This window comes from Bufo gargarizans, chromosome 11 (genome assembly GCF_014858855.1).
Source record: "Bufo gargarizans isolate SCDJY-AF-19 chromosome 11, ASM1485885v1, whole genome shotgun sequence".
NCBI lineage: Eukaryota > Metazoa > Chordata > Amphibia > Anura > Bufonidae > Bufo > Bufo gargarizans.
In genome coordinates this window covers 25,045,879-25,069,081 of record NC_058090.1, presented here as the reverse complement: position 1 = coordinate 25,069,081, position 23,203 = coordinate 25,045,879, and the positions used below count along the sequence as shown (strand labels likewise).

At 48.4% G+C, this 23,203-nt stretch overlaps 1 protein-coding gene across 1 annotated transcript; it reads right to left on the bottom strand.

Annotated features, from left to right (window-relative positions):
• Window positions 1-1,130: 1,130 nt before the first annotated feature.
• On the bottom strand, window positions 1,131-22,686 carry PTGDR (prostaglandin D2 receptor). Its single transcript, XM_044272512.1, is given in 4 exon segments — window positions 1,131-3,519; window positions 21,759-22,183; window positions 22,186-22,403; window positions 22,405-22,686. Coding segments are annotated over 4 exon segments (1,011 nt in total). The 5' UTR covers window positions 22,551-22,686; the 3' UTR covers window positions 1,131-3,297.
• Window positions 22,687-23,203: the final 517 nt, after the last annotated feature.

Here is a 23,203-nt window from a genome sequence, read left to right as displayed (position 1 = left end):
TAGACTTCTGATGTCCGTATTGATCAGAACTGTGATTTATTGTGGATTTTACTAGAAGACAGCTTCAGACACAGAAATATGAAACTAAAATACAGAACCCAGTCTTCTCTTCCCAGCAGCACCACAGTGTAGGGGACATAATTCAGGGTTACACCAGAAAGGAAGGACATCACAGTGGCTTATCTTTGCTGTAGTGCCTAGGGAGAAGGAAGACGTCAGGTGACTTATACTGGTCCCTCATTGGTCTGTGAGAGAGTATGGCCACTTGTTTTCGCCAGCTTGTCTTGGAGACCTCTACTTTTTCCAGGAGTCATTTGGACTTTCAGGGAGAATGACAAGTATGGGTTACAATGGCCATTAAGTATACCCATGGCGGCTGCTGTGGGGCTTGGTGCTTGATGAGGCCTGCTCAGATGCAATACCCTTAGGTGGCTTTCTACTGTCTAATATATGTTATTACTCTCCATCCCAAACTGACAGTTGCTGTTGTCCAGACTCGTTCTTCATGGTAAGGGACGGTCCTTGTCTTAGGTATGGGGCCCTAATCTCACCTCTAGAAGTCATCCAACCCTTCTAATATCCATGGTGTCGTAGACTGGATGAAGGGCACCATCTTTGTAGAAAAATGTGTGGCGATTGATGCACACTTAGCAACATTGTAGTTAGTAAATTTTAAGGGCATGCAAGCCCCGCTCTGTAAATGCCAAACACAACAAGACCACCTACTTATAGTTGGGGCTTAAATAAACCCCATCCAGTTTCATCCCTGGACAGCCTGAATTTCTTTGAACTGTCGTTGAAAATTAGGTTCAATCCTTGCAAAATCAGGACTTTCGGCCATAATGTGGAAGTGGTGGGATTTGTTAATATTCTTTAGTTCTCATACGTATTATTAGTCTTTGCTTCCAACGTGAGTACGACCTAAAATAATATAGGTTTATAGGTGGATGAACTGAATACTTGGATACTGCCTACGATCAATAGGTCTGGCCTTGGTGGATCTGACTTGCTCCTTGCCAATCTTGAGGGTCTCGATTGGTCATGTAGATATCTCTTTATATAATAATTACCTGTTTGGCGTCATCTTTGGTGAGTGCTTATATAGAAAATAAAGCTGCCACACAACACGATAGAGATTTATATGGTTTCTATATTGTGCATGGACACACATGCAATGTAGTTGGGCGGCATAGTCATACAGTATGTAGCCGTGTGCATGCATGTTACCTGTCATATAGTGACATAATATAGGTTCCCTGTATTACCTCACAAGGTCTAGGCTTTCTAAGGGCCTGTTTACATGGCTCTGAAGCTTGTCTTCTATTCGAAGATGGCATCTTGGCAGAGAGAAGAAAACAAACCACTCCCATGGGCATATGCTACAAGAAGAAATAAAGTGCAACTGAGTTATTTCAAGTGCTGGAACTATTTTCTTCTACACTCCCCATGGGATCTTTTCCTATTTTTGGCAAAACAAGTCTGTATGGAAAGCAATAGAGACATTGGCTATGGCTATGTAAACAGACCCTTACTAACTACAGCACTGGCGTAAATTAACCGCAAACACAAGTCAAACCTCATTCATTCACTTCCATTGTTTGTCTTAAAGGGTCCTGCCATATCGCACATGGTGTCTTATCTGCAGCGTTCATGCTATATCGCAGGAGGGAAAAGATTTAGTATTACTTCTATTTTTGTTCCTTTACATTCCTGCTTTTTCTTTACTTAGGAGTCCAGTGGGCGGTCCTAACATTGACTGGTAGTTATCTATGTATGCACAGTTATATAGGGAAGTCAAGGAGAGTGCAGCCCACTGGACTCCTAAGCAGAACAAGCAGAGATGTAAATGAACAAAAATACAAATTTTATTGAAATTTTCATAGGAATAATTATGGGTTCCCTGGGTATCCCTGAGGTTGGAGGACTAGCAGCTGCAAGTATTAAATCTAATGAGTCCCCTGCTTCAGTACATCGCCTGGCAGGAATATGTGATCCTAGGACTGGATTTTTTTTTTGTTTGTTTGTTTTTTAGCTAGGGCATCTTTAGGCTCAGGTCCATCAGGTGCCCCCCAAGTAGCTAACATGACTTGTCCTATTGACAGGATGATATTGACAGTGGCAGATTTGGTATTTCTGGGGCCCCAAGCAAAGTTATATTTGGGGGACCCTAGAGCACTGAGAAGCACCACTCCATCAGAGAGCAAAACCTGCCTCATCGGTCACGAAGCTCTGCCCCCGTCAGCCCAATAAGCCCCACACTTATCTTGGCAGTGCAGTCTGGACATTTTTACTACTGCTCTACAGCTGGGAAGGGTCCCACTCCCACCTGGGCCCCTGTGTAGCTGAACCTGCTGCATAGGCGGTATGTCCGCCCCTCTAGTCATTTTTTTCAGCCAACGGCTTGAGGCCCCCTGCCAGGTCTCCTCTGGTCTGTACTTTTTGGTCCCACCTCTACACAAGGAAATGCCCACTCAGCCAATCACTGGCACCAGTGGTGACCCGCCTCCGTCAGTGATTGGCTGAACAGACATTTCCTGTGTGCTGAAGGGATCAGGAAATAGAGACTAGTGGGGATCGGTAAGGCCAGTATTGTTTCTTTTATTTTATAACCCACTCTGTCCAACAATTTATGTATAGGGTCCTTCCTTACCTTTCCTCTTGGTTTGAGATATCCTGAGATGTGTGAAGTGAGATGAGCAGATTTAAAAAAAAATTGCATGGTTTACAATGTCAAACAGATTAATGCAAATAATCTCATGCTGCACATCTCGGGATATCTCCATTAAAGGTTAGGAAGAACATCCCTGCCTGTACACGGCCATTTGTGATAAAAAAAAAAAAAAAAAAAGGGCAGCTGCCATCATCTTGTCTCAAGATCATATGAACAGTCTAAAGTAGTAGTTAACAGGGATGGTCCCACTGGATTCCAGGGACTAGATTACTAAACCAATGGCCACCAGGGCCATAGTTTATGAAAAATAAGAGGTCCTCTGTTGTCCCTCATTCACAGTTCACCTCCTTCCCTCTTATCTTTCCTGATATCATAGTATCGAGCATAGAGTTCCATGACGTCACCAGACGGAGTTTCCAGGACAAACATCCACATTGTTTCTCATGTGTCAAGAATGCATGCACCCTGCTTGGAATATCTCTGCGGCCCTCGTCGCCTCTCAGTAGAGTTATACATTGTAAATACATTGAGTGCATCTTCTGCATGAAAGAGCGTCGGCCCATATTTCCATAGTCAACTTTCCAAAATCTTGGCTACTTCCTAGAAATCCCAACCAGGTCTTCAGCTTACAATTCACTCTTAAAGCTCTCATCCAGCAGCTGGCTCGGGGGATTGCTTATAGAGTGAATCCTGCTGCAGAGTCTATGCAAATGGTGGTGAAACCTTGATGTCCTACAGATGATAAAAATCCAAGGGTCCACTATGGAGTTCATAGAGAGAAACCTCAAGACTATAAGGTCGGCGTATTCGTTATTCTCTTTCATGAAGGCTCCAATGTAGACTCTGAACTGGGGGAGAGAAGAAGAAGATTGATTAATGGGGTTTATCAGTCAATCATTGGAAACATTTTACTTTAGAAAGATTTTTGAAAGAAGAATTACAATTTCCTATATTTTGGCTGGAATTTACCTCAAAGTTGTCATTTAATTACACATAGAGAGGTCGAAGGTAAAATTTTTCATGTTTCATTTTCCATCTAGTTCCATGAAATTCTATTTTACAGTTTCTTAGGTTTTATGGCTCAAATAAGAAAAGTCCACTAGACTGGTCCTCCACTGGTCCAGCAGCCCATGTCTCCAAACTGCTGCTCAACTAGTGAGGCTGGGAAGCACTGGTGCCTACCCATGTGAGAGAGGTCACTGTGATTTTTACACATCGGTCAGAAATTCACGCGACTTAGGGTACTTTCACACTTGCGTTGCTGGATTCCGGCATGCAGTTCAGTCGCCGGAACAGCCTGCCGGATCTGACAATCTGTATGCAAACGGAAACCATTTGTATGCGGATCCGTCTCACAAATGCATTGCAAATACCGGATCCGTCTCTCCGGTGTCATCCAGAAAAACTGATCCGGTATATTATTTTTTTTAAACCTTTTTAAAGGTCTGCGCATGCGCAGACCGTCAATGCGGCAATTTGGAAAAAATGCCAGATCCGGCATTCCGACAAGTGTTCAGGATTTTTGGCCAGAGAGAAAAATGCAGCATGCTGCTGTTTTTTCTCCGTCCAAATACCGTAAAAGGACTGAACTGAAAACATCCTGATGCATCCTGAACGGATTGCTTTCCATTCAGAATGCATTAGGATAAAACTGATCCGTTTTTTGCAGCATTGAGCCCCTAGGATGGAACTTAATACCGGAAAACTTTGACGCAAGTGTGAAAGTGCCCTAAAGTTACCCATACGTTTTCTATAATGGACAGATTTTCATCCTAACTTCCCCGTACACTTGCATGCTCAGCTTGGCTGAGCATGCACATGTGTACTCAATAGGGAGATGAGAATAAGCTCTGGCCAGACACGTATGGTGATAACTTAACTTTCTTGAGATCAAATGGATTGGGCATGTTGAGAGCCGAAATGCCATAGGCCTCTTGCACACGAACGATACAGATTCGGTCCGGATGCGTTCAGGAAAACTCGCATTATTTTGCAAGCAAGTTCAGTCAGTTTTGTTTGCAATTGACCTGGAGGACATAACATGTCCATGCATTACATGATCAGCCTGTGTGTAGTGCTTTATTACACCTGCGGGGGCACTGTACATAAATTGCCCACTTGCTGTCGTGTTCCTCTGCAGAACACAACTGATTGCCTGGGTTTCCAGCAACATAAGCGACGACCATAAAAAAAATGGCTGACCCAAAGTGGGTGGGGATGCATGCAATACTTAGACACTAGTCTGTGTGTGGGTGGATAGAGACCTAATTGTAGGGCCATTTAGGGGAAACCTAAGATGCTGTTTACGGATACCCTTTTACAAGAATCTTGCAGTCAATCATGATCAGTAAAACCTTTTAACATGATCTGTGAGTTCTCTGCTGTCAGTTCATTAGGACAGATGGATGGATTATATCACCCAGCATTAAATTATATAGTTAATGGGTTGCTTCTAGGAGGAAAAATAGATGGACAGCTGCCAACAAGTGACAGTGCCACATTCCTCCAAGGAAAACAAAATGGAACATGAGAATAACTTTATTCATCAAAAATGTAAACGGCTCGGGAAAACATGTTTTTGCATGAAATTCTATTTTGCTGTCTCTTAAGTTTTACGACTCCCACAAGAGAAGTCCCCTAGATTGGTCCTCCACTTGTTCGTCTGCCTCGTTATAGCCCATTCTCCAAACTGCTGGTGAGACTGGGAAGCAATGGTGAGAGCAGTCATCATGGTGTTCACACATCGGTCATAGAAATACATGCCATTAAAGCCAGCCATACATTTTATATAACTGACAGCAATTCATCCTAACTTCTCAATACTCATGCATGCTCAGCTTGGCTGAGCATGCACATGTACTCAATAGGGAGAGGAGAATAAGCTCCGGCCAGACACCTCTGGTGATGACTCAACTTCCTTGAGATTAAAGGGATTGGACATGTTGAGAGCTGACATGCCTTATGCTTCGTTCCTCTGACAGCTGCCATCAAGGGAAAAGTTGTAATACTCCCAGCCCTGTGAAATATAACAGAAGACAAATCCACAGCTTGGCGAGAAGTTGCTCCTTGTTCTGTTGATCCCCCATTTTGAAAAGACTGTCCGATTTCGAAAGCTCATTCAGAAAGCGGAGTTTATAGAGCAGGACCTGGAGGACCTAACGTGTCCAACCATTACCTGATGTGTAGTGCTTTATTACACCTGCGGGGGCACTGTAGGAAAATTGCACACATGCTGTCATATTCATCTACGGAACACAACTGATCGTCTGGGTTGCCATAAAAAAATCTGGCTGTCCCAAACTGGGTGGGGATGCATGAGAACAATATTTAAAGACGCTAGCGTGCTTATGGGTGGAGGGACACCCAGTTTAGGGAAAGATGCTGTTGACAGATAATCTTGCAGTCAATCATGATCAGTAAAACCTTTTGACATGCTCTGTGAGTTCTCTGCTGTCAGTTCAGTAGGACAGATGGACGGATTATATTACCCAGCATTTAACCATATAATGTATTGTTTGCTACTAGGAGGAAGAATAGATGGACAGCTGCCAAGCGATTGTGCAGCTTTCTTCCAACGAAATCAGAATGAAACACGTATATGTATTAATGTATTAATCAGAATTGTTGGAACGGGTTCCGACAACTTGTTTTTGCCAAATTGGAATTTGTCAAGATAATTACTTGCAGGTAAGAGAAAGGTGAATAAGACGGTAACAGGAGGTAATAATGAACGTAGGGACAGGCGATCAGGACTGCTGATCGGTAATTGATAGGGTTAAGTCAGGAGGGTGTCCTGCCAATGTCAATAAATCTCTTTAAATAATCCTGCATATTTGTCACAGCCTTTAACTGGGTTTCCCATGAATTTCTAATGTAGTTCTTCCTTGTTTGTACTGGATGGACTTTCCTTATATTGACTTGGTAATCATATCTTAATCAGGTTTTGCATATATTTCCATTACGATTTTTCAAGCGGGCCATGTCGTATCAGTAGGCCATGGATTGTAATGCTTATCTGTCACTTTTCTTCTATAAAGGATAACCCCTGTAACTGAGAACCCATTGGCGATCAGCTGATTGCCTCAGGTCCAGCTGCTGAAACTCCCCGTGATGACAGCTGACAGTGGCCACTGCAGGAGAAATGTGGTATTACATGGTGTCCATTCAATTAAATGGGTAACTGATTAATATATGGTTGCACAGAGTCCTCCAGAGCGGGCAGCTGTGGCTTTCAGTGACTATTCACTTTAATGGCACCAAACTTCTAGACTATTTTGGGTGAGAAACATTTCATTGCACTAAAAGTGGGTCTTGCGTTTAGAGGGTTTAGCATGATTACACTACATATTACATGTCTTTATTTTACCTGGTATCATGTAATAATACGTTTTCCCTGCTTGCAGCAGATGGATCTCAGAAGGCTTTCTTTGAGGAGTGGATGCCCAGGTTACAATCTATGTTCCTTAACACTGTATTACACAGCCCGATTCTGCAGGCGATTGACGGGAAGGAAGCTTTCTGTTACATACTGCAGCAATCTCCTCCTCAGTATGGGAAGGAGCGATCGTTATTCCATTGCTCATCTGTCACCAGAATTTTAAGCATGCTGAAAGATTCTGATTGCCTGATGAACAAGTGTTTGGTAGTTTATTGGGTAATCGGTGGCAGTATTGGACTGCCAGATCATTGCTAACGAGTGTTCCTGCAAGCGCTCGTAAACGATAAACCGTCCGACAATTGGTCAATGGTGTGCCTATGGTATTTGGCAACCCCCCCCCCCCTCCCCATACTTTAGAACACCTTTCCCCCTCACAGAAGTTAAGCCCCACTGTGCCCTCACACAGCAGTAATGCTCTCATTGTGCCCCTTCACAGCAGTTATATCCACATTGTGCCCTCCTCACTGTAGTTATGCCCACACTGTGCCTCCTCACAGTAGTTATGCCCACATTGTGCCCCCTCATATTTATTATGCCAACACTTTGCCCCCTCACAGTAGTTATAGTAGTTATGCCCACATTGTGCTCCTTCATAGTTATGCCCACATTGTGCCTCCTCATAGTAGTTATTCCCACATTGTGCCCCCTCATAGTAGTTATGCCCACATTGTGCCCCCTCACAGTAGTTATGCCCTCTGCACCCCTTCACAGTAGTTATGCCCACATTGTGCCCCTCACAGTAGTTATCCCTTCATTGTGTCCCCTTCACAGTAGTTATCCCTTCATTGTGCCCCCTCATAGTAGTTATCCCTTAATTGTGCCCCCTCATAGTAGTTATCCCTTAATTGTGTCCCCTTCACAGTAGTTATCCCTTCATTGTGCCCCCTCACAGTAGTTATGCCCTCATTGTGCCCCCTCATAGTAGTTATCCCTTAATTGTGTCCCCTTCACAGTAGTTATCCCTTCGTTGTGCCCCCTCACAGTAGTTATGCCCCCTCACAGTAGTTATGCCCTAATTGTGCCTCCCTCACAGTAGTTATGCCCTCTCTGCTCCCTTCAAAATAGTTATACCCACACTGTGCCCTCTCACGGTAGTTTTCACCTCATTGCCCCACCTTCACAGTAGTTATGCCCCCTCACCGTAGTTATGCCCTGTCTGTGCACCCTTTAGGGTAGTTATGTCCTCATTGTGCCCCCCCCCACAGCAGTAATGCCCTCTCTATGCCCCCTTCACAATAGTAATGCCCTCTCTGTTCCCCCTTCACAGCAGTAATGCCCTCTTTGTGCTCCCTTCACAATAGTAATGCCCCCTTCAAAATAGTAATGTCCTCTCTGTGCCGCCTTCACGGTAGTAATGCCCTCTCTGTGCCTCCTACACAGTAGTAATACCATCTCTATGCCCTTTTCACAGCAGTAATGCCCTTTCTGTGACCTCGACAGTAGTAATGTGCAGTGTTAATTAAAAAAAATATATAGTACCTACTCCCATTGTCCCTGATGATCACGTCCAGCGTTCCCCCACAGCCCGGCAGCACAACCTGTGTCTGCAAGAGGGAAGGAGCGCAGGGAGCTGAGCGGTCAGTAAGTGAAATGACCGCCAGCAGCCCGCCGCTCTAGCAATGAGCCCCTCCGTCTGTATTGATGCAATCGCTCATTGCTTCTGTGGCACCCCCCTGACAGCTAGCACCCGGGGTGAACTGGACCCCCTGCATCCCCCCTTGACATGCCACTGATACAGGCGTTAGTACTGAAAACAGAGACGTAACTTGAAGATCCTTGTCCAAGTGCAAAATCTTTTTGCTCGTTTGACCTCCGGCATATTTACCGTTTGGCCTAACGTTTGTTCCTAAGTCTTTAGTCCTTGTAAAGAGGCTCTTAAAAGGGTTATCCAAACCTGGAAAACCCACCCACAATGCCCGGCCCCTCATACAGAGAATACTTACCTGAGCCTGAGGAGGCGCACAAAGTATTATAGAAAGTGCATTCTGGTCAAGGTATACCTCTGGCTGGAGGGAAGGGGTTAGGTCAAGAGCATGGGGGAAAGTGCTGTTTCAATTTTAACCTCCGGCAGCACGAAGGCTTCCCTGCCCCTGGCCACAACGCAAGGGAAGGGGGGCCCAAGCCAAACTCTTCCACCAGGGTCCGTGAGGCTTTAGCTACACCCCTGCCTGCTCCCCTTGAGTCAAGTATGATGTCACACATCATGCAAGGGGGCAGGTCACCGTCTGCTATTGGCTGCACCCCCGTTGATGGATGTTGTGATCTACGCGCCAGGGAGATGCAGTGACGGCTGTGGATGGATCCGGAAGGACACAGGCTTTTTTTGTATGATTGGCCCGGGCATTGTGGCCGAGTTTTCCAGGTTTAGATTACCTCATTAAGGTCCCTGTGCACATTAGTGAATTGGTGGCCAAACCCACAAAGAATGGTGGGTTCAGCCGACAGTCTAATGTATGTGGGAAGGGGGCCTGAATCTCCTTGGGGGAGAGAAGGACCATGCAAAGCAAATATTTTTGACCGATTTTTTTATTTATTTATTTATTTATTTTTCTCATGGGAAATAAGTGGCCACCATAAGTGTCTGGCAGCGGCTTTCTCCCCTCTCCTCATCAGGGTTGCCAACCAGAATTTTTCATTTTTTCTCGACAACTAAAATCACAGGCAGCCAATATTCTTCACGGACAGTTTAGAAAACCATAACTAATGATAAAGATTATAAGTAATACATGTCTATAGCTCAGTATACTGATCGGAACTCATTACCAGCATTTACTGCGAGCTGTTTAATTATGATTTACAAAATAATCTAGTTAAGTACCGCCAATCTCAAAAAAATCACGGACATGTCTTTTTTTTTTTTTCACTGACACAGGAAAAAGTCACCTATTTCTGCAGACTGTCTAGAAATTTCTGGATGGTTGGCAACTCTTCTCCCAACTGAATACTTATACCGAACACTTATACTGGCCGAGCCGAATATGTATGTGCATGGGGGAGTCGGAAGAGATTTCAGCCAAACAATTGTTCGGTTGATACCTATTGGATGTGCATGGCTGCCCTTAGGCTCAAGCACTTTGGTTGATTCCTACTTCTGCGTCCTGTCTAGCTGCGCCCCTGGCTGGAGACCACAGAGCCATTTTTTTTCCCCTTTTAAGACGATGCAGAGTATCAGCAGGAAAAAACCAACAGAGTAGACCAAAATATTAGTCTCCCTCACGCGTTGGCATGGAGGATGGATGAGCCTTCCCAAAAAACAGCAGGCACCATCAGACTTATTCGATCAGTCTCATATATAGAACACAGTGTTCAGTCCCATACATCGTAATTGGTAGCGACCTATAATCTTTTCCATCTTGGGAACTGTGATGAATACCACCCCTCGTGTCCGCTGACGTCAACCACGTCGAGCTCACGAGACCTGGTATGATCACGGGGTTTACCAAAAACGTGAAGTTACGCCCTCCAGAGGAGCACGTAAGGTCAGGCTGGTATAGTTTACACACACACCTCCTGTCCACGCGGGCACAGAGAGGCAACAAGCTGGAAGGGCCTTTTCACTGCCGCAGTGAAAACAGCCCACACTCAGCCCGGGTAACTGCCACCAGTTTCTCGTTTGATATAAGCCCGGTCCGCTAACGGGATTATATAGGGTCATAAACCAACCCGCGGTAGCTTATAACTAGGCCAAAACACGGATGTGGGGATTCGTGATCGAGATACAAGATAGCACAAGATTAAATTATAGATTTAATCGCTATAAGAGCACACTAGATATAACACACTATACACAGACAATATATACAGTGGTCTGAGGTTACAGATTACAGGGTATATGGTTACAATAGGATTAAGCAGTGTGAAAGTAAGTTACCAAGTATGATGAAAGTTCCTTGGCGATGTCCTGAGCTGGAGGCCACACGAGGGGCTGTGATCTCCTGCTATTTCCTGGGTCCCTCTAAACACATGTGTAGGATGTGACCCCTCTTCAGAGAAAAGACGCCGCCTACTTGCTGGCACCAGGCTTTTAACCTGTAGCTGGCCCATCCCCTCCCTGCCTCAGGGAGGGGTCAACTCCCCCTCTTCTGGGCTGACCGCAAATGACCCACAAAACCCTTTAGGGGTCATAGCTCCAGACCAGAGGGTCACAGGGAGATGGTTCTGGGACTAATGGACCTGCCTGGGTTCCGGCTACAAGTAGAGCCCAAACCTGGTACCGGTAGGTGGTTTCTATGGGGAGATATGGGTATCTCCCTACCCCGACTGGGTACGAGTAAACCAAGACCATGGGACCGTACCTCGTGGCCACCGTGACACAAATATGTATCCGGTTTGCGCCTGCGATGGCCAGGTGATTCATAATTCCTTATGAGAGGTAGGTGCCAATATGTCTAGGAAATCTCATTGATCCAGGCAAAAGCAGATACCCACAGCAGGGGTTTTTCCTGCAGATTCAGGTGGCTCCCAACTGCTGCACAGAGGTGTGAACTTCTCCTTGAAGCTTGGACCCCCTGAGGGGTGTCTTCCTGGCCAACTGACACTCAGTTGGCTGGGGGGGCTTTGAAGCAGGGAAATCCCTACCTCTGCTGTCTGTCAGCAAATGGGGGGTGTGAGGACATGGCTGACAGTAAATATTAATCCATATTCCTCACACCTCCCCCTTTTAGAGGGCGCCAGGTGGCAGCACATTCCTGTGCTCCCCCGTGCGCCCATCCGCCCCCTCTCCTTGTCGGGATAGCCCATCGGCGTTCCCGTGGTCACGGCCCCTTTTGTGGCGAATGGTCAAGTGATACTGCTGGAGAGCTAGGCTTCAGCGTAGCAGCCTCCCATTCGTCCCGGATACGGTGTTTAACCAACTGAGGGGGTTGTGGTCGGTCTCCACTGTGAAGCGGCGCCCGTATAAATACGGCTGCAACCGTTGCAGTGCCCAGACAATTGCCAGGCACTCCTTCTCCATTGTGGAGTACGCCACCTCCCTCGGCAGGAGCTTCCGACTTCCTTCAGCGCTCGGAAGGCCGTCTCGCAGTCGTTCGTCCAATCGACTGCGGAGGGCAGTTTCTTCTTGGTGAGATCCGTCAAGGGCTTCGCTAGGCTACTATAGTGGGGAACGAACCTCCTATAGTACCCGGCGGTGCCCAGGAAGGACATCACCTGTTTCTTGGTCCTGGGGGTGGGCCAGGATGCGATAGCATCCACTTTCCCGGGCTCTGGCTTAAGAGTCCCCCCGCCTACCCGGTGCCCCAGGTAGTGGACCTCGCTCATGCCCAGCTGGCACTTTTCCGGCTTGATGGTCAAGCCTGCCTGGTGGATCCGCCCCAGCACCTGCATCAGGTGCTGTAGGTGATCCTCCCAGGTGGGACTGAAGACGGCAATGTCATCCAGGTACGCGGCCGCGTACTTTTCAAGTCCCTTAAGCAGCGTGTTGACCATCCGCTGAAAAGTGGCAGGGGCATTCTTCATGCCGAACGGCATCACTGTGGATTCGTACAATCCAAAGGGGGTGATGAAGGCAGAGCGTTCCCGCGCCTCCGGGGTCAGGGGAATCTGCCAGTACCCCCGGCTCAGATCCATGATGGTCAGGTACCGAGCCCCGGCCAACTGATCGAGCAGGTCATCGATGCGTGGCATAGGGTACGCATCGGTGACCGAGACAGCGTTGAGTCCCCTGTAGTCCACGCAGAACCGGGTGGTCCGGTCCTTCTTTGGGACGAGGACCACAGGCGAGGCCCAAGCGCTGTTGGATGCCTGGATGACCCCCAGCTTCAGCATCTCGTCAATCTCCTGGCGCATGTGCTGCTGCACCTCCAAGGAAACCCGATATGCTGAACGCCGGATTGGGGGGTGATCCCTAGTGTCCACGTGATGGACAGCCAACTCCGTCCTTCCGGGCTTGTTGCTGAACAACTCCCGGAAGGGGTGAAGGGTGGCCCACAGCTGGGACCGTTGGTCCGTCAAGAGCTGTTGGCCCACCTCCACATCCTCGATGGACCCACCTGCCTTCAACTGGGTGAGCATGTCCAGGAGGGTTTCCTCCTCTCCCTCCTCGGGGAGGTTGCAGACAGGGAGGGCACATTCCCCCCTCTCATGATGGGCCTTCATCATGTTCACGTGGAAGGCCTTCCGCCTTCCTCGGGCGTGGTCCAGGGTGACCAGGTACGTCACGGCATTGAGGCGCTGATGCACGAGGTATGGGCCTTCCCAGGCCGCCTGAAGCTTGTCCTGAGGTACGGGGACCAGTACCCATACCTTCTGACCCACCTGGTAGGTCCTCTCACAAGCGTTCTGGTCATACCATCGCTTCTGGTCGGCCTGGGCCCGCTCCATATTATCGTGCACCAGCTGCGACAAGGCCTGCATCTTGTTCCGGAAGCGCGTGACATATTCGACGACCGACACTCCAGGGGTGACTACCTCTCCCTCCCAGGCCTCTTTCACCAGAGCCAGGGGCCCCCGCACACGTCGCCCGTACAGGAGCTCGAAGGGGGAGAACCCCGTGGAGGCCTGTGGGACCTCTCGGTAGGCAAACAGCAGATGTGGGAGGTACCGCTCCCAGTCACGCCTGTGGGAGTCGACCAACATCTTAAGCATCTGCTTTAAGGTGCCATTAAATCGTTCACACAGGCCGTTTGTCTGTGGGTGGTACGGGCTGGTCACCAGATGTTGCACCGGTGTTTGCCTACAGAGGGACTCCATCAATTGTGACATGAACTGGGTCCCCCGGTCGGTGAGCATTTCCTGGGGAAAGCCCACTCTGGAGAAAATCTCCAGCAAGGCAGTAGCCACCTTGTCGGCTCGAATGGATGACAAGGCTACCGCCTCCTGGTATCGGGTGGCATAGTCTACTACCGTCAATATGAAGCGTTTCCCGGAGCTGCTGGGAATGGACAGCGGTCCAATCAGATCCACAGCCACCCTCCTGAAAGGCTCTTCAATTATGGGCAGCGTTACCAGTGGGGCTTTGGGGCGCCGCCCCGCCTTCCCCACCCGCTGGCAGGTGTCACATGAACGGCAGTAGGCACCCACATCAGCCCCCATCTTGGGCCAGTAGAAATGCTGGGCTAATCTGGCCCTTGTCTTAGCGATCCCTAGGTGTCCCGCCATCGGAATCTCATGCGCAACCTGCAACAACTCCGTCCTGAACTGATAGGGTACCACTAGCTGTCGGTCCCTAGGCCACGCCTCCTGTGAGCCCGGCTGGACCGTGACCCGGTACAGCCGTCCTTGGTCCCAGACCATCCGCTCGAGGTCTGAGTCCGAGGGGGGCTGTTCCGCTTGCTCCTTGAGAGCGTTCAGGCTGGCGTCAGCCGCTAACGCTGCCTGAAACTCCTGACTGGACGTGGCCAGAATAGACGAGACTGCCACGTCCCCTGTCAGGTCCCTGGGACCTGTCTCCTGGCCTCCCTCTGACTCGGCAGCCACTTGGTCGGAAGGGGGAAAGCCATCAGACCCCTGAGGGGCCCCTAGGGCCCCAGCACTCACACTGCGCGTGACAGCAGCTATGGCCGCTGCCACTGCTGGTAGTGCCTGCTTTCCCTCGGCTCCTGACCAAGTCGCCAGTCCAGACGGACTAACCTGGCCTTCTGACATCCCAGTGGGGGAGGAACCCTGCACTGAGAGTTCACCTGGCAGTCCTACTTCTCCTGGGACAGCCCTGACCTCATTTGCATCCTCCCCCCCTGCAGCTGTCTGCCCCCTGCTTGTCCCCCCAGTCACCACACTGGAGGACAACAGGGTCCAGCAGGCTTGCTGGCTACACCCTGGGGCTTCAGCCCAGCTGGCAGGAATGACCCCCTCTCCACTGAGGGGAGAGGCACACATCACATCCCCCACCTCCCCATCAACAGGCATAATGGGTACATTCACAGTATTATCAGGGGGGGACATCACATCACATTCTGGGGAATCGGACCTTGGGGTGTCAGCGGCCACGTACTTAGACACAAGCCGCCCCAGGTCCGTCCCCAGCAAAACACTGGCAGGGATATTTGCGGATACCCCCACCTCCCTTACTCCTCGACCGGCGCCCCAGTCCAGATAGACCTTGGCGACGGGCAGCTCCGGTTCCACTCCTCCAATCCCGGAGACAGTGAGGGATCTCCCGGGCAGTAAATCATGGGGTGTCACCAGTTCAGGCCGTACCAGTGTCATTTCAGCGCCGGTGTCTCTAAGTCCCATGGCCACGGCCTGGCCCACGGTGACCGGTTGAACATTGTCAAGGGACCTCCCCCACCCACACACAACACAGTGGACGGTTTCCGGGTTGATGACTGGGACGGATCCCTTGGGCGCTGGGGACACATGGCTTGGAAGTGTCCTGGCTGCTTACACAGGTGACAAAGTCGGGGTTCCCCCACCGACGTGGAAAGTGCAGCAGGGGCCGGTACCCACTTGGGCCTAGGGGCAGGGGTAGCAGGGGCAGCGTGCCTCTTACCCCCTCTCCAGCCGACAGGTTTCCGGGCCTCTGAAGTCCTGTTGTTGGTGTATTCATCGGCCAGGGCTGCTGTTGCGGAGGCCCCCTTTGGCTATCGGTCACGGAGGTACTGCTGGAGATCCTCTGGGCAGTTTCACAAGAACTGTTCTGTGGCGATGAGCTCCTTCAGCTGCTGGACGGTGCTGAGCTCCAATCCTGTGGTCCATTGGTCAACCGCTCTCAGCAAGGCCCGCATGTGATCGGCCCAGCTTTGGGTAGAACCCCGGTGCAAACTCCTGAGCCTTTTCAGGTACGACTCAGGGGTTAAGGTGTACTGCCTGACCAGAGCCTGTTTGATGTCCTCATAGCTCAGGATGGTCTCGCTGGGCAGGTACCCGAAGATTTCAAGGGCTTTTCCCCTGAGCCGTGGCGTGAGGAATCTGACCCACTGGTCCTCTGGCAGCTAGTATTGATGGCAGGCTGTCTCAAATGCCAACAAAAAGGTGTCCAGGTCCCCATCTTTGTCCAGTAGGGGAAAGTCCTCCGCCCGCAGTTTCGGAATCCGGACCTCTGGAGACTCACATTGGGCTGGGGATGGCTGCTGGAATTGGAGCTTTAGCTGGAGCATCTGTAGCTGGTGCTCACGCTCGGCCCGCTCGCGACGCTCTGCAGCCTCTGCTCGCTCGCGGCGCTCTGCAGCCTCTGCTTGCTCGCGACGCTCTGCAGCCGCCAGGAGGAGCTCCGAGGCTACCTGGTCACCAGCCTGGAGACGGTCCATGGCAGCTTGTAGGAGAGCAGCTGAGCCAGCTTGGCTGGGGGGATGGGCAGGTGGATTGAGGCCCGCTGCGGACCTCACCTCTGGCGACTGGCTCCTTGGGGAGCTTTGGCTGTGCTCCCCCTCGCCTTCCACCTCCTCTCCGCCCCCATTTAAAGCATCGGCCATCTCCTTCAATTTGCTCCTTGTGATACTGGCCGTCATTGCAACGGATGGTCACTGACACCACTGCAACCTGATGCACACACACCTTATTGTATCTGCACTCAGACGGTCTAGTGTTGAACTGATCTTAAGACTCCAGCAGCAAGAGCTACTGCTGGTCGTCTTTAGTGTCTGGAAGTATGGGTCTCACACTCACACACACTAGTATCTCGATCCCACTTTGCTGCCACCAATATGTGATGAATACCACCCCTCGTGCCCGCTGACGTCAACCACGTCGAGCTCACGAGACCTGGTATGATCACGGGGTTTACCAAAAACGTGAAGTTACGCCCTCCAGAGGAGCACGTAAGGTCAGGCTGGTATAGTTTACACACACACCTCCTGTCCACGCGGGCACAGAGAGGCAACAAGCTGGAAGGGCCTTTTCACTGCCGCAGTGAAAACAGCCCACACTCAGCCCGGGTAACTGCCACCAGTTTCTCGTTTGATATAAGCCCGGTCCGCTAACGGGATTATATAGGGTCAGAAACCAACCCGCGGTAGCTTATAACTAGGCCAAAACACGGACGTGGGGATTCGTGATCGAGATACAAGATCGCACAAGATTAAATTATAGATTTAATCGCTATAAGAGCACACTAGATATGACACAATATACACAGACAATATATATATACAGTGGTCTGAGGTTACAGATTACAGGGTATATGGTTACAATAGGATTAAGCAGTGTGAAAGTAAGTTACCAAGTATGATGAAAGTTCCTTGGCGATGTCCTGAGCTGGAGGCCACACGAGGGGCTGTGATCTCCTGCTATTTCCTGGGTCCCTCTAAACACATGTGTAGCATGTGACCCCTCTTCAGAGAAAAGACGCCACCTACTTGCTGGCACCAGGCTTTTAACCTGTAGCTGGCCCATCCCCTCCCTGCCTCAGGGAGGGTCAACTCCCCCTCTTCTGGGCTGACGGTGAATGACCCACAAAACCCTTTAGGGGTCATAGCTCCAGACCAGAGGGTCACAGGGAGATGGTTCTGGGACTAATGGACCTGCCTGGGTTCCGGCTACAAGTAGAGCCCAAACCTGGTACCGGTAGGTGGTTTCTATGGGGAGATATGGGTATCTCCCTACCCCGACTGGGTACGAGTAAACCAAGACCATGGGACCGCACCTCGTGGCCACCGTGACACAAATATGTATCCGGTTCGCGCCTGCGATGGCCAGGTGATTCATAATTCCTTATGAGAGGTAGGTGCCAATATGTCTAGGAAATCTCATTGATCCAGGCAAAAGCAGATACCCACAGCAGGGGTTTTTCCTGCAGATTCAGGTGGCTCCCAACTGCTGCACAGAGGTGTGAACTTCTCCTTGAAGCTTGGACCCCCTGAGGGGTGTCTTCCTGGCCAACTGACACTCAGTTGGCTGGGGGGGCTTTGAAGCAGGGAAATCCCTACCTCTGCTGTCTGTCAGCAAATGGGGGGTGTGAGGACATGGCTGACAGTAAATATTAATCCATATTCCTCACAGGAACCAAACGTTGTGAGTCTTCTCTGGGGCCACAATTCAGTTTTATATTAATAAAGAAAGAATTTGGATTTGAGCCTCTCAAACATTCAGTAGAAAAAAAAACTGATCTCGCCATGGGTTAAGAGTATTTTTATTTTGTATTTTTGTTCCTTTTTTTATGCGGGCACAGACCACATTCTCGGGTGAAGTCACTTTGTGCTTTCCAAAGTAGGCGTTTCTGTGGTTAGAGCCGCTTTCACAACGTATTTACAGTCAGAGGCATTCCATGTGGTTAGCATTTCTCTGTGCTGGCGCTGAGGGGGTTAATAACGTGACCAAAGAGACATTCTGAAAATTGTTATTTTTAGGGAAACGTAATTATTAAAATAAATGTCACTGTGCGACGGCATTAGTAAAAGCGACCTAGCCGGGGGTCTCGTGATATTGGGAAATGGTGCTGCTTGGAAATTGCATTAGAGAGTTTTATTAAAAAGAAATAAAAATTATGGAGTTAAGGGAAACATTGCTCCTAATATGCAAATGACTATGAAGTTGTCAGAGCTTCACCCCTATTTTTTTTTTAAAGGGGTAGTGTATTTGATTTGCAGCACTAGAAACTCCATATTTGGTGCACCGAAATCGGAGCAGGTTTGTATTAGAAACTCCAATTCTTTCTAATTCTCACTCTCAGCGGCCATTTATCTTCAGGGTAATTGATGGCCATTCATGTAGATGACTGGTAAATACTGTAGTCCATTAAGAAGCCTGTGGGCCGGTGAGACTGTCCCGTGGCTCCTCACTAACAGCATGGCTTCCCAAGCAGACTCCTCCCTATGAACCAATCATCCCAATTACAAGAATAAACTTGGTAAGATGCATTAGCAGAATTAATGGCTGCAGATCTAATATACTGGAAGCCATGAAGCAGTTACTTTCATAATGTCTGAGGCAATTTACAGTGGCATTAAGTTTCCAGAGATACTTTATCTGAAGGCTTTTGTGGGTTTCTGATTTACAGGCAGCTATGCAAATAGTCTCAAAATACATTCAGCTACTTAGTTTACTTACTTTAGCTTCTATTTCCTGCACTGATACCACATTGTACGTAAACTTTATGCATATAAGAGGCAGTACAACTCCCAACATGACCCAAATACTGAACGTGTCCTAATACAATTCTATCATCCTCTATACAAAGCACACTACAAGCCATGACTTTACTTGACCACTGGACATGACCATAATACAGTTCTACTATCCTCTATACATGGAACACTACAACTCCCATTGCATTAAACATCACATTTTTAGGGCTTTCCTCATTAAAGGGCTTATCTGCTTTAGGAAATGCATTGTCTTATTAGGAAACTTCTGTTAAATTGTATCAATTATTATTACCTCCAGTAAGGACCTTCATTTATTAGTCAGAGCGGCTACAAAGAGTGTTTCTTGTACTGGAGGACCCAGGATGTCCTCACTTTATGTGGACAACCCATTGAATTCTATGATCACAGTGTAATGCTTCATTCCGCCTGTGGAGGCACTGCAGGGAAACTGAACTTTGATACTTTTGGTTGATCTTACTGAAAAAGTTATGTGGCCAGGTAACTCAGCTTATTAAAATGACTGTCCCAATAGTCTTGAAAGGGTGGTCGACAGGATAGAGAATAAGTGTCTGATAGGTTGGGATCTTACTGCTTGGGCCCCCTCCGATCATAAAAACGAGGTCCTGTGGCCAAAGCCCCTTGCCTTGTATGAACAGAGGAGCAGTGGTTAGGCATGTGTGCCATTACTCCATTCATCTCTAAGGGACTGCTGGTGATAGCCAAGCGCTGTACAGTAGAGATTCATATGGGGAGACACAGGACCCCCCTTCTAGTGATCAGTGGGGTTCCCAGCAGTCAGACCCCCATCAATCAGACAGTTTAAATCTTGGCACCTCCCATTTATCTGATTATTGGTGTCACCTTTGGGTTACACACACCCTTCAACCCATGCCAAGGGGATCATTTCCATGCAGCCCAATGCAGCCACGTCCATTGACAGGGGATGCCCTACTTCCATACACAAGCCCACAGAGATTTGCAACCTGCATCTGCCCGGCTGTTGCAAAACTACAATTCCCAGCATGCCCTGACAGTGGCATGCTGAGAGTTGTAGTTTTGCAACAGCCATAGATCCGCAGGATGGGGATCACTGTCATAGAGGCTGCCAAATAGGTAAAATGCATATCCAAATCAAAGGATAAATCATGCCCATAGAGTACACCATATTAATTCTGAGCAGATGATTCTCCATACTTGAGACCAGCACTCGGGGTTCATCCTAGAGGTGGAGCTGCAATACCAGACACAACCATTAACAAGAGGGGCGCTGTTTTAGGTAAACTTGAACTGTGCTTTTTAAATGCCTGATCCCAGAGGGGGCTGATTTTGCAGATGCACCCTCCCCTTGTGCCAGAGTGGACCCAGGTACACCCTAGAGGACACCACTGTAGTAAATGCCTGCCTCCTCTGTCTTACCCCTACACTTAGCTGTGAACAATCTGCTGTGTTTCTCCCATCAGGAACCTCCTAAAAAAACCTCACGGATACATCTTAGAAACACCTCTGTGCTGGCCGTGTGGTATTAGGATTGTCTATAAAGATTGTTTTGGTCGGTCCTTTGCCTCAAATTTAGGCATATGATATGAAGAGTATGGGTAGAGACCAGGTATCCCGAGGTAGGAGAGCTCGGTAAATTGCATTCAGATTGAACGATCATCTTGCAGTGGTTCTTCTGAAATATCTAACTTCTGGTTGGTATCTTTGAGACCATGATTGGAGGATTGCGGTATGGATGAGCCACCTATACAGACACTTTACGCTATGTCCTGTATAACCTGTCCCCTCCCTACATCTCTGAGCTACTTTCCCGATACATCCCCACACGCAATCTCCGATCCTCACAAGACCTCCTTCTCTCATCTCCTCTTATCGCCTGTTCCCACAATCGCCTCCAAGATTTCTCCCGTGCATCCCCCATACTCTGGAACTCGCTGCCCCAACATTTCAGACTCTCACCTATAGTGGAATCCTTCAAAAGAAACCTAAAAACCCACCTCTTCAGACAAGCCTACAACCAGTGACCCTGCTGCCTCTATACCGCCAGGACCAGCTCCACCCGCACCTACTGTGTCCTTCTTCTCTCCATACCATTGTAGATGGTAGGACCTCATGGGCAGGGCGCTCTCTCCTTCTGTACCAGTCTGTAACTCGTCCTGTTTATGATAAGTGCAATTGTCTGTATTATGTATGTAAACCTCTTCTCATATGTACAGCGCTATGGTAGTGAATGGCGCTTTAATAATAAATAATAATAATGTCCGTCTAGAGTACAGACACAGACCCCAGAGGTATAACTATAAGGACATTGCATTTAGAGCCTAAAAAAGACCCAATGGTCAGTCTGCAAAACTAGAGGCCCCCAGTGCTATAAATGGTGCAGGATAGTTGGGGGACCCTGTTACAGAATATACATCCTGAACCCCAGAACCACATGTTCCCCCTCTAGTGTCCCTCAAGATCTCTGTTAGAAGACAGAATATCAGTCAATATCAACTACAAAGCAATTTGCTATTCCTAGAGAGCTCCTTAAAAGAATGATATTCGGCTATGCCATGCTGTGGCATAACATCTAAACTTCACTCAGGGTCAGGAAGCTACGTAGATGTCACAATCAGTATTTTGCAGTGTTACTGCAGTAGCACTTTGCACAACAGTTTGCACAAACATTTTAGCAGGTGTGAATACGTACAGTTAAAGGAAGAGAGCAAATCGAAAAAACAACTGTCATGACTACCAAGAGGATTAGATGATCGAGCGCCTCCATGCCGGACTGCTGCTTAACAAATTCTACCTTGGGTCCAACTTTGAGGGAACTCTGGTTCTGGTACATCTGGTAAAGGAGTCTCATGGTAGCCACGTTGCAGATGATGATGGCTACAACTAGTAGTCCCATAACTGTTCCATAAAGTAAAGAATAAGCCAAAACTTTAGGCTGCGAGTCCTCCACGGTCATTTGTATAAAGCACCAGGTCCCTGGACAATACTGTTCAAACTTCCCAATGCCGAAGAACGGCATTGAACAGAATCCAGCGCTGAAAGCGTATACCACCACCGGGACCAGCATGGCAAATTTTTTGGTGATGTGCGTATGATAAAAGAATGGATTTGCCAAGCAATCCAACAGTCCAGAGCCATGGCCAGAAGAATAAGCATTGGGGCCAAGCCAAAGAAAATCATGAAGAAGCTGAAGACATCACACATCTTCCGGTCTTTTGCCATCTCCACCAGGGTTTGGTTTTTGGAGTAAGCAGCAGACACCATGGGGCTCACCAAACATTTTCCCAACAGGTTAGTTACAGTCAGACCAGTAACCAAGATATAAAAGACGGAGGTTTTTTCTCCTTGCGCTTAACTTGTGTTGCCATAGGATGAAAATGGCGATGATATTTCCTAGTAGACCGGCAGAAAACAGCAAGGAGCTTGGGATCACCGAATAATCCCCTTGGATGGCAGTCCTGTTAGAACATGGGTAAAGCTCCATGTGAAGACTAGTATGTAGACGAGACTTGTCCAGAAGTCAAGATGAGGCAGAAGCCGATGTCCGTAAGGTCTGGTCTACTCATCTGTCTGAAACCAGCTCTTCTATAAGTGTGCTTCAGCTCCCAGGAAATCTGAAGGAGGTGGGGAGCAATTGACAAGTAAAATAAAGAAGGCATGAGCAAGGCGTATCCTATTCTGCTGCCACTGGACTGGAGCCAACGAAGTGGAGTTTTCAAAGAGGAAGTGTTGTAAATCTAGCCAGACGTGTTTTTGAAAACCGTAATATTGTATTATGATACTGCCGATCCTACCAAGAGGATGTGATTGTTCTGCCCGTGGTTTCTGAAGGATGATGATGTATTTGAGGATCCAGTTTCTTAGTACAAAACAAGGTTTCTGTAGTTTCTGAGATAGATATTGGTCATTAGCTGAATGATCTCCTTGCACTGACTGCAATGCTGTGCTAGCTGAAACAGCTTCAGATACTCCATGCACTACGTGACGGTGTATTACCAGTCCTATATAAACCTCTAACGAATCATTAAGCTTGGGCTTTGATATGCGTCTTTACTTTCCATAGCCTGCATAAACAGGGGTGCTCCAGCGTATCGGGGGCCCACCTGTTAACACTTGCAGTCCTGGGTTCAGATGTGA